The 17,596-nt window shown below is 40.7% G+C and overlaps 1 protein-coding gene across 1 annotated transcript in view; it reads right to left on the minus strand.

Annotated features, from left to right (window-relative positions):
• The window catches only part of ubap1lb (ubiquitin associated protein 1-like b), a 33,799-nt gene extending 19,580 nt beyond the window's left edge, over positions 1 to 14,219 (minus strand). The window contains exons 1-3 of the mRNA XM_034873892.1: positions 14,100 to 14,219; positions 9,910 to 10,015; positions 4,000 to 4,581 (exon numbers count right to left, since the gene is read on the minus strand). Coding sequence (XP_034729783.1) covers positions 4,000 to 4,581; positions 9,910 to 10,014 — 687 coding nt within the window. The 5' untranslated portion in view covers position 10,015; positions 14,100 to 14,219. The remainder of the gene's footprint in view (positions 1 to 3,999; positions 4,582 to 9,909; positions 10,016 to 14,099) is intronic.
• Positions 14,220 to 17,596: the final 3,377 nt, after the last annotated feature.

The raw sequence follows: 17,596 nt of genomic DNA on the forward strand, positions 1-17,596 counted from the left end.
CACAAACGGAGCACTAACCATTCAGACTATTTGCTGAATTTTTTGACGTGGGTGGGGTGTCAGCTTCACGCAGCTAAGTACAGATATTGACTCGTATTACTCATATAATACTTGTAGGCTACTCGGCAAAAGTGCTATATCCGTACCGGATACTCATTCCAGCCGATTACTCGGCTCATCCCTAATATATATATATATATATATATATATAAATTTGATCACAAAATGTTTTTCAGTTTTTGGCCATATCGGCAAGCGGCGGTTGTTGGGATTGTGAATAGATCATGATTCCCAATCAGCAGACGGAGAGTGTAGGTATATCTTAAGAGTTAACATATACACAGGCTAATTATTGTTAACTACAATGCTAGTTAACATTAGTAATTAAACCTTGACAGCTGATGTAGGTCCAAATTGTCTGCGAGCTTACCCTGTACTATACGGTATCCTCTACTGTGCGATTTTCTCAGAATCAGTACGACATCTGGGAATTTTTGGCAACCAGTGGATTTAGCGTTTGTTTACATACTGCTTGCTAGATTTTGGCCAAATCAGTACACACAGCTAGTACAGGATACAGTTTTAAAAATGGCCGGTGTCCTCAGGTGTGGTACATGTATCAGAATGTTCCTGTAATGCTGACAGCAGCTTGGCTAAGAAATACACTTTCAGAGGACTTCCTCCTTCTAATCCTCACGAAGGTCTTCAAACCTGGCTGCATTTAGGGAGCAGAATTTACACAGGCTACTTTTAAAATTCAGATCCCCCCTAATTATTTTGGAAATGTCAATTGAAAAGAAATGGTTAGGATTTCCTCTTCCAGCTAGCACAGTGTTGGCATTGATAATCTATAGCAGTTGTGTGAAGTGAATTGAAGTGAACACTATATTTAGAATATTTTCAACGCTTATGTCAGACAGCCCTTAACTTTCTTTAAGGTAAAATGTTTCTGTTAAAGGAGTCTAGTGGCTTTAAAAAGAGCAGCAATAGTGGCTTGAGTTCCCCGTCGTAAAGGGCTGTCTGACAACAAGATCAAGCGCTGAAAACATTCTAAATATAGTGATAATTCTGTTATACAGTAGATGATTTTAGATGTCTGAAATGTGTTTAGCCTCTACTTCTATCCACACCAAGACCTTGGCTTAGCTCCATGTCGGTCCTCCTACCTGCTGCTCCAAACTGAGGGCACGACCACCGCCTTCTACTGTAGCTAACACACTGACTGTGGATCATACGACCAACTATCCCTGTTATGGAATTTAAAGAATCACTTACATACTGTCAAAGTTATCCTGCTGTTGGGCGGTGTCTCAGTGCCTTTCCCTGTCTGTGTGGACAGGTACAGTATAGTAATGCCCTAAACTTCAGGCTATTTCCTCATGCATGTGTGTCTAATAGACTGAACAAAAGTCTTTGAAATTGTTCCAGTATTAAGCGAGAATACAAGGACGGGCCGGGGTGCAACCAAGCTACAATCTAACCTAAAGTCCTTTGTTCATAAAGTACAATATATAAATAAAACATTAGATAAATGTATAATATATGTCTTATATGAAATATTAAAGTAGAAGTGTTGTCTGTCTACTTTCACCATAGAGGGACTCATTAATGACTTCATCCTGTATTCAGGCTTCATAAAATGTGTGTGTCAAACGTGGATGTCAGTAGATACGATTCTGTACCACTAACATGAGTGCGTGTGTATTGCTGTGAGTGCTTTTCTAAATGGAGTAATGGCATGTGTTTTTAGGGTTTTAGTGTTTGCATGTGTTTATTCTGCTTGCCGCATGTTTAAGCTTTATTACAGCTTTTTAATTGCATGAACTGTTGTCGTAGGATAATATAGACACAACCTTGACAAGACTGGAGCTCCTCCCCGTTTAACTAAATAAGACAGGTGTGAACACCTGAGCTAAATGGGAAGCAGGTGTGGTAGGACAGGACTGAGGAGTGAAATAGAGGCAAAGGAGCACAAGCAAGGAGGACGAAAGGACAGACAGGGAGCGGTAACGGGAGGACAAAGACCGAGCAGGTGCAGGGGGGTTTGAAGGGGAAACACAGACCGGCCAGAAGCAAGGAGGAGCTCTCGGCAGAAACAGGCACAAAGGAAGAGTGAGAGAGTGTGGAGTTGGACTGACATGGAGGATAGCAAAGTTGGCACACTGAGGAGAGGAGGACATGGGAGTGAGTGAATGGGCTGGAGCCGGGGCAGCCGTGACGGATCGTTGGAAGTGCAGGTGAATGTGTGGTGGTGCAGACTGGACTATGTCCTTAAAGCCTGAAGCAACAGGGGGACCTCAGCCACCCAAATGAGGAGTTCAATGCACGTGAACAGACAAGTAAAGTCCTCCAGCTGTCCTCTGTGATTGTGTGGAAAAGAATTGTTTGGTGTCGTATGTGACTAAGAGATGCCCGTATTTTCCCCCAGTGTTGGCAGCGGGGGCATCACGATGTCGACAGGCACAAGAGAAGAACCCAGGCTTCCCTCTGCGGAATTGGAAGCTCCTTTGAGATCAACCTAACTACAGATTGTCATAGACACTGGGAACGAACGGCAAGGAGATTGCTGGACTATTCTCAGTTTTTAACTTTTTTTTACTTGTGTGTGTGTGTTTTTAGTGGAGGAACGGCTTTCTAATTTTTAACTTAAGTAGAATAAAGTGCTAAATGTACAAACGGTCTGGTCTGGTTCCATTTTCAATTATCAGTGGAAGGAATATTGCTGGCATAGTTTTTTTTTTTTTTTTTTTTTAACACACCAGCTCCCGGTGTGACCTATGCACATGAAAAATGAGTTATTACAGGTTTCTTTTAAAACCAAATATTTATTTAATATAAAAACAAAGTACAATATTTACAACCATCTGGGTAGAGATGATTGTGGTGACTGCTGGAAAAATACAAGGCCCTGGTGGGGATGGCTGGGGAGCCGTAGGTAACCTGGTGCTGATGGCTGGGGATCTGTAGGTAACCTGGGGCCAGCAGGATGGAGAAAGAGAGATGAAGCTCACTAAGCAATGGCAGCTGTCAATTTGTCAAACTAAAAAGACAATTCATTGGTCTCAGTCTCGCTTGCTCTAAATCTACACATAATATCACATGTACAGTACATGTGTTTGTAGCCTAAGTAAATAAAAATCTATGGAAGAGCTCATGTGCACAGAACAGTTTGATAAAACAGAAGCTCAAACATATAATTTCAGCTATACTATTTGTAAGTGACGCTCATTTTACCCCAAACTGTCAGTTTGTAAGGTAAAGTAACGTATCAAATCCAGTCTTTGCGTTGCACAAAGAAGCAACATCTGGCAAATATAGTCACATTTATGCATACTTTTTTGAAAAAACTTACCTTTTATCTCTACTCAGTTGCTCTTCGGCCCAAATCGCTTTTACTCTTCTTCGTTTTCCACTTTGCTAAAAATGTTTGAAGTCAAAATAAACCCAGACAAGATTTAAAAGGGGGGTAGCTAATTTCCTGGTTAATTCTACAGAAAATGGCGACAAACAAGTGAACCAATTGCACCTAAAGAGGTTGATGACTTACTCTTCTGTCCCCTTATTTGCTGTGCAGGTGACGCATGACCAATTTTTCGCAGTAAAAATGATGTGGAAGCCAAGGTTGCGCCTAATTGCCGAGACATTTATACCATATGTCTGTGCCATAATGCTACGGAGATATCATATAGCATAGTTTTCACACAGGGGCGTGTCCTGAGACCTCCAAGAGGACAGAATCAAATCATTGAAACATATTTTTCAATGATCTACAGTATGATGACAACAGAATGTGTGAGATGTTTTGCAGTAGAAATATCAAAGACGCACACAAAGCACAGACCTATTTCTTTTCATCAGACAATTCCCTGTTCCAGCACCATTCTTGATTTCAGTGTGTTGGTGAAACTTAAACACATGCTGGAACTGCTATTTGAAATCCGTGAATGAAACCGATGCTCCATTGAGATGTGATTGTATGTTTAAATGTTTGGCTCTTACCGTGTGTGCTGTGGCGTGGCTGTAGGTGCTGGGCAGCCCGTTGATGGTAGTGGGGGTCCGGTGGGAAGACGGGCCCTTGGATTGGCTAACTGTGTTGAGATCATTTTGTTGGTACGTGTCTAGCCCTGATAGGGAGCCTTGTCGTAGGTTCTTCCTGCAGTGGTGGGGCAGGCTACTGAGGCAGGCCGGGGGGTGCAGGAGGTTGGGGAAGAAGGCTATCCGTGCTCTCTTCTGAGCTTGTTGACATAAAGCAGCCAGACGCTCCCCACCAGAGCCGCCTTTCACTGACAAACCGATCTTAGCTTTCTCTGCAGCGCTCTCTCCGTCATCCTCCGAGTCTGAGACGCCCAGTGTAATGCGCAGGACGGCGGGGTTGAGGCTGTGGGAGCGTTGGCGAGGATTGGGCTCCCAGTAGTCAGAGCAGTGGCGGCTGGCCAGGCGGCTCTGCTGCGGGCTGCTGAACATCATCCAGTATGGCGGACAAGATGGCTGCAGTCCTGATGAGGGGAGCTGCGGCCGATGCTGGCTGCTAAAGCCGCTCTGCAGCCCGGTTAGTACCCAGTTCTCGAGATGGAACTCGTACTGTCACATGGACAAAACATGTTAGTGACACAAACTGTTCTGCCCAGGCTATTTCCTTGTAGCTTTCTCTTTTCTATTATCAAATATATCAATATTTCCACAAGCCAACATTAGCCTTAATGCCTCTACTCCAGGAATCTCAATAAGTCTGTTGGTCGAGTTCTGCTCTGAAGCATAGACTGTAAACATTGTGTACATAGCATCAGTGATGTCACCCATGGGTTTGTGGACTGCCATTTTGAAGCCTTGAATTTGGCAATAGGGGGTTACCATCTTGTTTTTTTCCAACCCGATGTGATGAGTTTTGACGAAAGGGTTGAGCTGGGAAGCATGATGCAGCTAAGCCAGTGTTATGGTGTCATGGTGCTGTGCTAAAATAAATGCTAAAGAGGGAAAGATGCAGATTTTCCATCCTTCTGAAGCGTTTCATCCAGCGAAGATTTATTGGCGGATAAACATAGACGTCCGGGTACTGGAGACATTCATCTGCATGTACAGCAGAACAGAAAATCAGATTCTGTGCAGAAAATGCAGATTTTTTCTTACATCTATAGCTTGCAACTATTTTATATTAATGTCCGTCCAAATAAGTTAATACAAAGCTAATTAAGTCAATTCACTTGATTTGATTAATCATCTCCAAAAATTATGGCTTTAAGTAAACTGGCAACCCTAGTGCTAGCTAGCTAGCCTTGAGCCAATACATTTCTATGTGACCAAATGTTCCAATTAACTTTGCTTAAGTGAAAACACAGCGGATGCAGAACGTGACAGATAGGTGGGCCAGGATTAAGTCGAGGTGGTTCTGAATCTAGGGTGTCTCCTGAAATCAAAGCAGTTGTCCTGAATCCATTAAATTTTACTTCTTGAGTCTTGAGTTGCCTGATGAAACATTAAAAACGGAATTCATTATAGATGGCTTATCATTTTTTTGTTTTGTTGTCCTCTTTCAACTATGATGACTCATTCTCATATTTTTGACTAGGCTAAATAATCCAAAGTATCAACAAACTAACTACTATTTTTAACAAACTAGGTCATAGTTTTGACCTTAAGCAAAACTTTGTTTTATCTCATGCAATGTTTTCTTGTCTCTGTAGAAATGTGTATCTTCATATTGAATATTTGATCAGAAGAGGAAGTGCTGTGTGTGTTTTTAGGATGGTGAAGGAATGTCCAGCCTTATCCAACTTTGATTGGCTGGTACGCACTGCCTTCGTTTGTTGGATTGGTTAGGTTTAGGCATGAGGAAGGAGATTGGTTTAGTTTAGGATGAGAATACCAGAGCAAGGCAATCAGAGGCAGGGTAGGGCGGGAGATGGCTTTGCCCTCCTAGAAAATTTGCGTCCGGTTGTGTTTGTGCGTCTTCTGTCGGACTGGTTTAAACCGACAGAAAGCTGCCAGAGCTTGTGCTTCTGACCCGCAGGGAGAAACACAGCCTTCACCCTGCACACAGTGAGAGTTTGCACACACACAGCGGCAAACATTCACTCCCAGTATGACAACTTTCTGTGTGCTGAGCCTCAGCAAAAATGACACTTCTAATGTTCACTAGAAGTATCATTTTTTGCTACATTGATGTTGCATTGACTAATGAAAACAAATCAACACACTTAACTTTTTAAATCGTTATCATATAAACATGATCATTCTAGGGCGCCCCCATAGCTACGCATTTACTTGTCAACCTGATTGTTAGATTGAATTGATGATTATTGTCCATTTTTCCTAATTGGGGGACAACTTCAAATTAATGATTTAGGAGCTCTGAAGCAGACCTGTGAATTGCTTTGTGTCTACTCTTGCTGTAAAAATAGAGACGAGCAGCAGCAAAGACCTTGAAACTGCTGCAGAGCGCCTTCTAAGGTCTGTGCAGCTTCAGGATGGAGAATGTACGTGCACTAGTGTGGACATGCTGCGGCAGATGTGTCCCTAATTCTACCGTAGTTTTGGGTTTCCACCTCCGATGTAGAGCAGCGTACAGCCACTTCCCAAACTGTCTTATTCTGAGACCAGCGTCTCCAACGGGGCTCTGAGTCTATCAGGAGGTCTTAGAGCTACCGTATCAGCAGAGCAATCACGTAATGCACAGCAGACTATGGTGCAGGTGGGTTCTTTTCTGAAATAATGTGACTTTATTCTTGTAATAGCCTATTTTACTATCACTTTATTTTTCTCAAAAGAAGCAAGAGTAAATTGTGCTAGGCTACATGTGGGCTGACTCAGATATAGTGTAATTAGAAAAGTAAATCTACAGGAGAATAAAAAGATGAAAGCAATACAGAATGCCTGGGAGGCTTACTGCAATATATTCCATTATGGTTTTATATTTGGGTTGTAATATACAGTATGTTTCCCTTTACATAAAGATATTTCCAGCATAAATTGAGGAAATGAAGCCTTTAATGCTCAAAATGTTTCAGGGGGTTGACTCAGAGACCACCACATTATAGGTCACCATGCACACAAAAAACTGGCCTTTGGGTTGCCAGGAACAGTTATGATTAGACCAAATGGTGGTGCCATCTAACTTACATGTAAGTTTGAAACTAAAATGAACATACATTGGTACTCTCGCTGAAACAGCACTTTGGAGATCTGGCAATGCAAGACGGTGGGGATTTTTTGATTTTTTTGTCCCGTTGTTATCACTGACATATCATCCGGTTTTAGATTGATATGTTGAAGTTCTTACAAACACTTGCTTAAACAGCTGCTTGTTTCCACAGCAACTGCATAATTTAGTGTCAGTCTCTGTGTTTTTGTCCACCTTAGGAATAGTCTCTCTCTTTCAGCTCTGTCTTTGGAAAACATTGGATCCTTTAGCTGCTACAGTGGGACTCAAATGTTTGGGAACCCCAGGTAAAACTTTGTATTAATGTGCATAAAGACAAATCTCCAAAAGGCATCAAATAACAGATTAGATATTTGCATATGTCACAAAAATTAGATTTATTTCCATCATTTACACTTTCAAAATAACAGAAAACAAAAAATGGCGTCCCAAAGGTTTGGACACCCTGCAGTTTATAGCATGCACTGCCCCCTTTGGAAAGCTGAGACCTGACAGGGTCATAGATTGTTCTTAACCCTTGTGTTGTCTTCCTGTCAAAACTGAAAATCAACACTTTTTCTCATGTTTTTGTCACTTTTTTTCCAACACTTTTGATATTTTCAACGCTACGTAACACAAACTTATTAACTTTAGTTGTACAGTTATTTTTGTGAATTTTTTGTCAATAAACCTCATTTGTAGGAAATTATACCTAATGTTTGAGCTAGAAAAGCAGAAATTAGGAATTATTTAGACTAAAATGAAGGAATGGATTTTGATGGATAGTCACAGGCTGGAATATGTAAACTTTTACTCAACACTATTTCAAAACCACTTATCTACTCACAAATAAAATTGAATAAGACGCCCCAAAATTAATGAAAGGAGGGATTTGTACTTGCCAAAAACTGTTGTTAGGAATCAATCATGTTATTTTGGGGAATTAAAAAGAACACTGATCAAGGAAAACAGGTCAATTTGACCCAAGGACAACATGAGGGTTAATCATCGTCTGGAAAGACCAGGTGATGTCAATCTTTTTTTTTTTTTTTTTTTTTTTTAATATATTTTATTGAATTTTCTCTTTTAGGACATTTACAAACAAACTTAACATTGTAAACACGCACTTATACACACTAGCATTCACTCACACATTCACCCTTCAAACCTGCGTTTGTTATAATATATATAAAACACTATGAAAATAAAAACTGTAGTCAAGATATCCATTTAAGACACCCATTACTGAGCTCCGCCTTCAGTCCCTATGATCCTCATATATGGCTCCCAGAGGTTCTCAAAGTCCCGGTGTTTGCCCTTCGCAATGTATGTTAGTCTTTCCAGTCCGAGTGAATTTGCAATTTCTTTCTTCCACAATCCCAGGCATGGGGCGTCCATGCTCCTCCAGCATAATGCAATAGATCTTCTGGCTTGAAGAAGTCCGTAATCGATCAATTTAGTTTTAGTCTGTGATTGTTTGAATTCCACTGGGTATATTCCTAGAACACAGATTCTAGGTGATGTCAATCTTAAGGTTCTAAATGCCTAGACTCATCTGACCTTGCCCCAACAATCAGCACAATGGGTTCTTCTAAGCAGTTGTCTAGAAAAATGAAACTGAAAATAGTTGACGCTTACAAAGCAGGAGAAGGCTATAAGAAGATAGCAAAGCGTTTTCAGATGCCAATATCCTCTGTTCGAAATGTAATTAAGAAATGGCCATCATCAGGAACAGTGGACGTTAAAGCAAGGTATGGAAGACTAAGAAAACAGAACAGCTTGCAGAATTGTAAGAAAAACATGTCCAAACCCACGTTTGACTGCACGATCCATCCAGAAAGATCTGGCAGACCCTAACGTTGTGGTACACCATTCCACTATAAAGAGACACTTATACAAATATGGTCAGCAAATTTTGGAAGCTAGCTTGATGCCATCTCTGAAAAAGCTGAAGATAAAGAGAGGTTGGCTTCTACAAATGGATAATGATCCTAAACACACCTCAAAATCCACGGTGGATTACATCAAGAGGCGTAAACTGAAGGTTTTGCCATGGCCTTCACAATCTCCTGACCTCAACATAATGGAAAATCTATGGATAGACCTAACTTTTGCAGACGCCATTTTTTTGTTTTCTGTTATTTCGAAAGCGTAAATGATGGAAATAAAATCTAACTTTTTGTGACATATCATACAGATGGGTAATCTTTCATTTGATGCCTTTTGGAGATTTTTCCATCTTTTCTCGGCTTCTTTATGCACATTAATACAAATATTTACCTGGGGTGCCCAAACTTTCGAGCCCCACTGTAAGCTCGTCTCTATCTGTGTCTGTCTGCTGCTGAGCGGGTAGAGAACAGAGGCTTTATTCCAGAGGACAGCTGCTTCTGCTGCTGTAAGCAACGCTATTAGAGTGAGAGGGGAGAGTGAACCAGAACAGAAGCTGTGAGTTGAACAATGCACTGACTATAAAGCTCTGTGAGGGTTTACTGGGTTTGTCACAGTGAGCAATTCTTTCATATTCCACACAGTAATTAGATTAATTGTGAAGCTTTAAGGGGTCTGTTCCAGTGAATACACCTGTCTGAAGTTTGCAGTAAACAATATATACACACAAAATAATTTGAAAAGCAAAGTTATTTGTTTCTGCCGGTTACGCAGATAATATTAGTAAGTGTGTGTGCTTGTAGGAGAGATCATCAGGAACACACAGTGAGTGTCACATACTGTATGTACAAATACACACCTACTGTACACATTCAGACCACACTCACCTCTGTATCCTGCAGTGTGCTTAGACAATCAGGGACAACTACTTTCACGTCTTCTTTGACTTCCTGTGAGACACTCTGTGGCATCTTCAGAGGGACGCCGTCCATCCTGTTCCCACACACACACACACACACACACACACAGTTTGACTTTTGATTCATGAACACAGAGAAAGTAGCAGGAATAAATAGTATCAGTGGGCGGGACCTCAAACTATCCCTGTGCTTTAAAAAACCAGACCAGCCGCCTGGATTACTGACACCCTGTGGCAATCACCTCCATAATGCTTTAAAAACTGGTCAAGGGTTACATCTGCTCAGTGGATCCATTAGAGTTGTCCAGCATAATGGACCCATTACAGGTACCAAGTCAACAGGACAAATTACAGTTACCCAGCATAATGGATGCATTACAGGTACCCAGTCAAAGGGACCTATTGCAATAACCAGCACAATGGATGGACACTACCTTTTTTATAAGGTTCCTTGTCTGAGTTTGTTTTGCTTAAGTCTACGTTGCAGTTTGCTTAATCGTGAACATAAAGTGCATCAGGCTCCCTTTTCCGCTTCTCATTGTACTTTAGGGCATTTTCATGATCACATTTCACTGGAATAGTCTTTTAATGATTTTGCGCAAAAGATTTAAGTATTTAACTTTCTCTGTTAGTTGGTTTGTATTCACACGTCAACGTCCAGAAGCAAAAAACCTCAAAGGTTTAAAGTGCACACATTATGCCCATTTTCAGGTTCATAATTGTATTTTAAGGTTTTATCAGAACAGGTGTATATGGTTTCATTTTCAAAAAACACCAAATTTTTGTTTTACTGCACATTGCTGCAGATCCTGTTTTCACCATTTGTGTTTGGGTCTCTGTTTTAGCTACAGAGTGAGACATCTTACTTGTTGAGCTACAGAGTGAACCATCTTACTTGTTTGAGCTACAGAGTGAGACATCACACAGTACTATCTTTGTTGGGAATTGCACATGTGCTGTAGCTAGGTAAGATCCCATCAGCTAGATAACTCTTTCTCCAACTTTGGTTAGTCCAAGGCAGCTGGGAGACTTTTTCTAGACAAAGTAGTTCTTTTGGAGATTATGGTAAACTAGTGTGTGTTGTAGCAGTGCTTTGCTAGTGAGAACAAGCCAGCATGGTAACGCTAGCATGTGCTATGGTTAGCCACTGCATCTCGGCTAGTGAGGTAGAAAGCCGTGCAGAACAGCTCACCCAGCGACGTGAGCTGTCGAGAAAGCCTGAGGAAAGTGTCTTTGCTATTTTAAGACCGACACAGTTGTTAATTTCCCATCCCGCACCCACGTCGTTTAAATAGCAAATGCACCTGCGCCTAGCTTTGCGCCCATGGGCGTGCTGGTCTTACAGGGAGATGTGTTCAGGTGCATTCTTGGCGTAATGCTATCTTGAGGCAGCGGGAAGTGATTGTGGCGTTGACCAACAAAAACCTGGTCTAAAGGCAATAGTGCAGCATTTCATTGAATTTTAATAGCCAATTAGTAAAACGCTATGCTTGTTACACACGCACAGGGAAGCGCAGCAGCACACACACATGCAAAAGATTAAAAATATCTTTAAAAAATACCTTAAAAATCTTCCTATTGCATATACTTTATATTCTTTGGACATTCTGCACTGAACCCTTTCAGACTCTTTTTCTCTTTACTTTACTCTATTTTATATGTATATGTGTACATGTTTCCTGTATTTGTTTATTTCATACTAATGCTTTTGTTTGCACCTTGCACCAAGGCAAATTCCACGTAAGTGTACTCATTATGGCACTTAAACTTTTTTCTGAATCTGATTCTGAAATCAAATATATATTGTTACACATTTCATTAGAAATGGTGTCTTTAAAGGTCTAAAAATCCATCAGACAGCTGCAGCCGATCCAGAATGCTTCTGCTCGGGTCCTCACTAAGAGCAAGAGACTGGATCACATCACTCCAGTTCTTAAGTCTTTATACTGACGTCCTGTGACTCAAATAATTGATTTCAAAGTACTTTTCATAGTTTATAAATCAGTCAATGATTTAGGGCCAAAATACATTTCTGATCTGCTACACTATGACCCCCCCAGACATTTTCTATGCTCCTCATATCTGGAAAAAACTTCCAGAAAACTGCAGATCCGCTGCTACTCTCAGTTGTTTGAAATCAAGGCTGAAGACCTTTCTTTTTGATGTTGCTTTTCTTTAAATGGCAGTTCATTTCTTTAATGTTTAATTTCTTGTACTGCACTGTAACTTTTAATCTTGTGTTTTATCTGTTTCTATTTTTTATTTTTAACCAACCATTCCAAAAGAAATTTGCCTTGGTGTTTTTGTGCATAACAATGAACTTAATCACCACAGTGGTGGTACTGAAGGAGGGAGTAGTTATGCTCTTTCACTTTCCCCACCAAGATTTAACCTGCTGGGATTGAACCGACAACCTCCAGTTCCTGTCTCTTATCACTGCTCCCATTTAAACAGCTTAATCAGCCAATGAGCACACACAGGAAGTTGTCACTCCATTCATCTGGACCTGTTAATAAGTGTACGTGTAGCAACAGTGACCTTGGCAGACTCAGCTCTCTGAATGCCGGGGCTTCAGCTGCATGTGGGTGCACAGGAAGTTCTCCAACGGGTAGGGAAGCCACTGGGCGACCATACAGGGCATCCAGACAACACTTTTAATGTTCTTCTACTCCAACTCCACCAGTGTGTCATGAGAAGCAGAAATCTTCCTAAAAGTAGAGGCACATTACATTTCTGTCCTGTACACTGTAACCTCAGAGGACCGAATGTTGTGTTCTCGATGCTGGGAATAAATATTATAATAAAAATGGTACTATATATCAGATCATCACAGACTCTAAACAGTGTGAGAGAGAGAAGCTACCATTTTTAGTGGGAATATGTGAAGAAAGGATGGAAATGTTAATATCAACAGGAAGGTTTCCACTGATTGGCATCAAAACAACCAATCAGCATAATCCATCTCTGATGTCATCTGCAGCTTCAAACTGTCCTCTTCCACTAGTCCTCCACACAGCACTGAAGAACAGCTCAGATGACATTAGGCTCTTTGGAGTTGACCTGCGCCTCACCTGTAAAGTGGACGAGAACAGGTGGCAGCAGCCGGGGGGCAAAATCTGCGGTAAAGTCGGGCAGTTTCCATCTGAGTCCTGCAGCCTTCAGGCTGAACAGGAAGTGACATAACCCCTGTGGTCTGATTCCGATTTTATTAAAATGTCATCAGACACATACAGTATCTGTTGGTACACAGTCTCCAGTAATGCCAGAGTAGTTCTCAAATGCTCTACATGCGACCTGTTGCTGATGTTAATTAACAACACACTGTAGATGACCTGGCTCATCTCCAACGAGCCTAACATGAGTAGCTGGCCTTCTATTTTGGTCCAGTGGGTTACACAATACTGAGATGTCTGTTCAGGAACAATCTGTGTGTGTAAACCAGAAGGCTACTGTATGCTGTGTGATAGGGTGAATCAGGTTATAGTGTCCTGAGAAAGCTGATCACATGTTGGATGATCACATGTTGGATCGTTGAACACCACAACAGCACCAGGCCAGATGGTCCGGGATGTCCCACAGCACAGAGGACAGATAAGCTCATCGTGTTGTTTCTGACGTGTAAAACAGAAGCTGCACAAACAACATGAAACGCATGTGACCATTCCCAGTTTGGCCAGCACAACTTCACCAACGGAAAGCAACACATGGAAAACACAAACACTAGGTATTCTTCTTCCTTATCCCATTATATACAGCAAGTCCCGCAATAAACCAAAATGTTTCCCTAAAACAAAAAAGAAAGCACTATTGTGAACTTAAATAACTGAATATCCAAAAAAATAAGAGGCTGCTTTTAAAAAAACTTGACGTTTCAGTGTTGTGTTTTATTTGATTGTATCTGGGGTATTTCATTGATTTATTTTTTTAATTGTGAACCATTTTGTAACATTGTTTAAATGTGCTATACAGTTTCTTATATTAAATGTTCCAATAGACAGAATAACATGTGAAACAGTGTGTGTGTGTGTGTGTGTGTGTTTCTTGTGTGTGTGTGTGCACCTTTTGAAATAGAATACAATGTATAGCATAGCCTAATCTTTCAATAACCTTTGTGTTCCACATTCCTTGAATGTTGTAATAAAACAAATGTGCGCTCACCTGTGTAGTGTAGTGTTGTTTCTGCCGTCAAAGCAGTTGTTTCCTCTCAGCTGTGTGTGGAGCCTAATCTGACTGCCTGGTCAGATTAGACAGCCAGTAATCTACTGACTCCCAGTACCCTGCATCAGCTGCTCGTCACAGGACGTCAACAAAGAGAGCAGAAGGTCCCATGGCTGAATACAGGAAGTGGCTGGGGTGAAAACTATGAACATTCTTTTATTACTTATTAGCGTTCAAACCCTGAAGGTGTAGTACTCTACTGAGTTTGTGCCATGTGTTGTTATTATTATTATTAGTAGTAGTATTATCTGTTGTCCAATGCGAAATTACCACAAATTGTGTGCAAAGGCTTTACAAGAGAGTGGAGGCATGTGCTCTAAAAAACAGAATCATCTACCATGATGGACCTTTGCTAATACAATCATCCATACGTCCATGAACAGTTGGTCCAATCATAGACTCTTTTGGAAGAGACATCTGACAGAAAGAGCTAAGAGTGCATTTCACGCTTCCAAATAATACAGCCACAATTGTACTAGTAGAGGATATGTGTACACAGAGGAAAGCCTTAATACTATCATCAGTGTAGTATGGATACTGTACCATTATCCCTCTTTTCAGTGTTTCTCTTTATTCAATGAAAAAACGGACTAAACTGAGCAAAATATTCTTCTTTAAAACCATTCATCTATTTTTCTAAGTTTACAATCAAGCCACGAAAATCTGTTAAAACGAAATGGCTTATTTTGAAGAAGTGTCCCCATATAAAAAAAAATACAATGTTGTTGTACACTTCCTAAATTAGCTGATCACAATGTAAATTAGTGAGCCACTGGTAAAGCTCATCTGCTAACCCCGACAGTGACACACCTCCAAAAATATTAACTAAGCTCAACCCACCTACCTGAGACTCACCTGACTGTCCCTTGTCCTTACCAGATATTCTACAACTGACTGTCCCTGGTCTCCCTGGTCCTTACCTGAGACTCTACACCTGACTGTCCCTGGTCTCCCTGGTCCTTACCTGAGACTCTACACCTGACTGTCCCTGGTCTCCCTGTTCCTTACCTGAGACTCTACGCCTGCCTGTCCGTGGTCTCCCTGGTCCTTAGGTCTTTCAGCCTCCTTTGCCTGTGACAAAGTGATATATGAGGACTTATTGTACTTACTTGGCATTTTGGTGTACTGAAAAAGGTTCTTATGTCAGATTTTGTTTTCATTCTATCTGGGCAACAACACAAATCTTAACGTCAAATGTCTAAATCATAGACCGTGGTGTAAATATGAGAACATAGGTTCACCACGCGGCCATGTTAGAATTATAAAATGATCTTTTGTCTTTTACAAAACATAGTAGGTTTGGTCTGGGACAGAGGACGTATATTTAACTTCAGCAAACCCACTGATCAGCCACTTAACATCATATTGAGCAAAACACAACCTGTAGATCTTCGATATAAACCCTAATATCAGTTCACACACACACACACACGTTAGGCTTATCGCCTTGTTAACATTAGTTGTAGTGGATGCATTTTTATCCAACAAGCTACTATACTTAAACAAGCTAGGTAACGTTACATTATATTAGCCTACACTAACATGGCAAACTTTTTTTGTCGCTGGCCTTGCAGGCAGTTGACCAAACTACTGTGAGGATCAATAAAGTATTTCTGATTCTGATAGCAAAGTGTTTTCAGATGCCAATATCCTCTGGAATCCTCCTTTGGAATGTAATTAAGAAATGGCAGTCTTCAGGAAGAGTGGAGATTAAAGCAAGATCTGGAAGACCAAGAAAAGTATTAGACAGAACAGCTTGCAGGATTCTGAGAAAAGCAAGTCCAAACTCACGTTTGACTGCATGATCCATCCAGATAGACCTGGCAGACACCTGAGTTGTGGTACACCATTCCACTATAAAAAGATATTTGTACAGATATGGTTTTAATGGAAGAGTCATCCGAAGAAAACCTCTTCTACGTCCTCCCCACAAAAAAATCAGCATCTGAAGTTTGCAAATGAAAATATAGACAAGCCTGATGCATTGTGGAAACAAGTTCTGTGGACCGATGAGATTAAAAGAGAACTTTTTGGTCGCAATGAGCAAAGGTACGTTTGGAGAAGAAAGGGCACAGGATTTATTGAAAAGAACCTCTGTCCAACTGTTAAGCATAAATGATCAGATCAATCTTTTTTGGGGTTGTACTGCAGCCAGTGGCACAGGGAACATTTCCCAAGTAGAAGGAAAAATGGATTCAATAAAATGTCAGCAATTTTTTTACGCTAACTCGATGCAATTTGTGAAAAAGCTGAAGTTAACTTCTCTAAGAGCACGGTTCCCCAAACGGTACGTGTTTTTCCACAACGTGTTTTCATGAATTGTTTTTTATGAATTGCAAGCATTAAATCGTCACCAACACGGTCATGCAGCACATCATTAGAAAGCTTAAAGTCTTGTGATTCCATCAAGCCCCCGCACAAAGGATAAGGTGACTTACAGCGGTTATAATCATGTTATGAAGTTAAGAAACACTGCACCGTTTCTGTCTAAATCGAGCGTGCATCCCTACCTTTGTCCTCGTGTCTTTATCCACAGTGGTGAAAGATATTCATAAACGTTGATTTCCTAAATCGCAAACACTCCAAGGAATTAGAATATCCAAGCCTTGTAATCCATAATTATCTCGTCCCCTCACAATCTTGTAGTTTCTGGCCAAGTTTCGACGTTCAGAAATCTAGAGAGTGCATCATTTCTCGGTTTCTATAGCTTGTAACTTATTCCCTGTGCGGGCTAAAACGAAGGTCGACACACCATTACAATCTGTGGCTTCTACAGACCGTACAGTCGCCATTGGGCCCACGTGGGAAAGATTGACAGTGGAGCCCACGAATTAGAGGATAAGGTCATAAAACTGGCATCCCTGTGTAGCCAATAAGAAGACGAGTTGATCGATATAAAACATGGCCAACAAAAACTATTCCTTTGGTCTCTTACAGCTGTCTGAAGGCAGAAATATGGACGTCTGATGGCATTTCACCATTTCATGAAATTATGATTACTTATTTCTATAAATCTATGTATGTACTTCTTTCAGACATATCTGTGAGTGATGTGGATGTGTTTTTGTATTTCAGAAGTTTTGTATTTAGCACTTTTTTGGCTTTTTTAGAAATAAGAAATAAGACAAACGCACAGACACATCTGTAGAAATACATAAATATAAAATCCATTTTATAAGTCATTTTTTTCTGGATTTTTTCTGTTCTAAGTTGAGACATGTGGCTAGAGTACGTTTTTAGTATGTAGCCCATGTAATATGCTTACAGTAGTGCTTTTTATTAATTTTTCAGATGATTTAGTTGGACGGAAATAGAAATTCTGTGTTCTAACCTCTGTAGCCCTGTGTCAGTAAGGCCTTGTGTCACACTTCCACTAGAAACAACAAGTTGAGAGTGTTAACTTCCCAATGAACTCAGGATCATCCCAGAGGGCCAAA

The sequence above is a fragment of the Etheostoma cragini genome, chromosome 1 (assembly GCF_013103735.1).
Source record: "Etheostoma cragini isolate CJK2018 chromosome 1, CSU_Ecrag_1.0, whole genome shotgun sequence".
NCBI lineage: Eukaryota > Metazoa > Chordata > Actinopteri > Perciformes > Percidae > Etheostoma > Etheostoma cragini.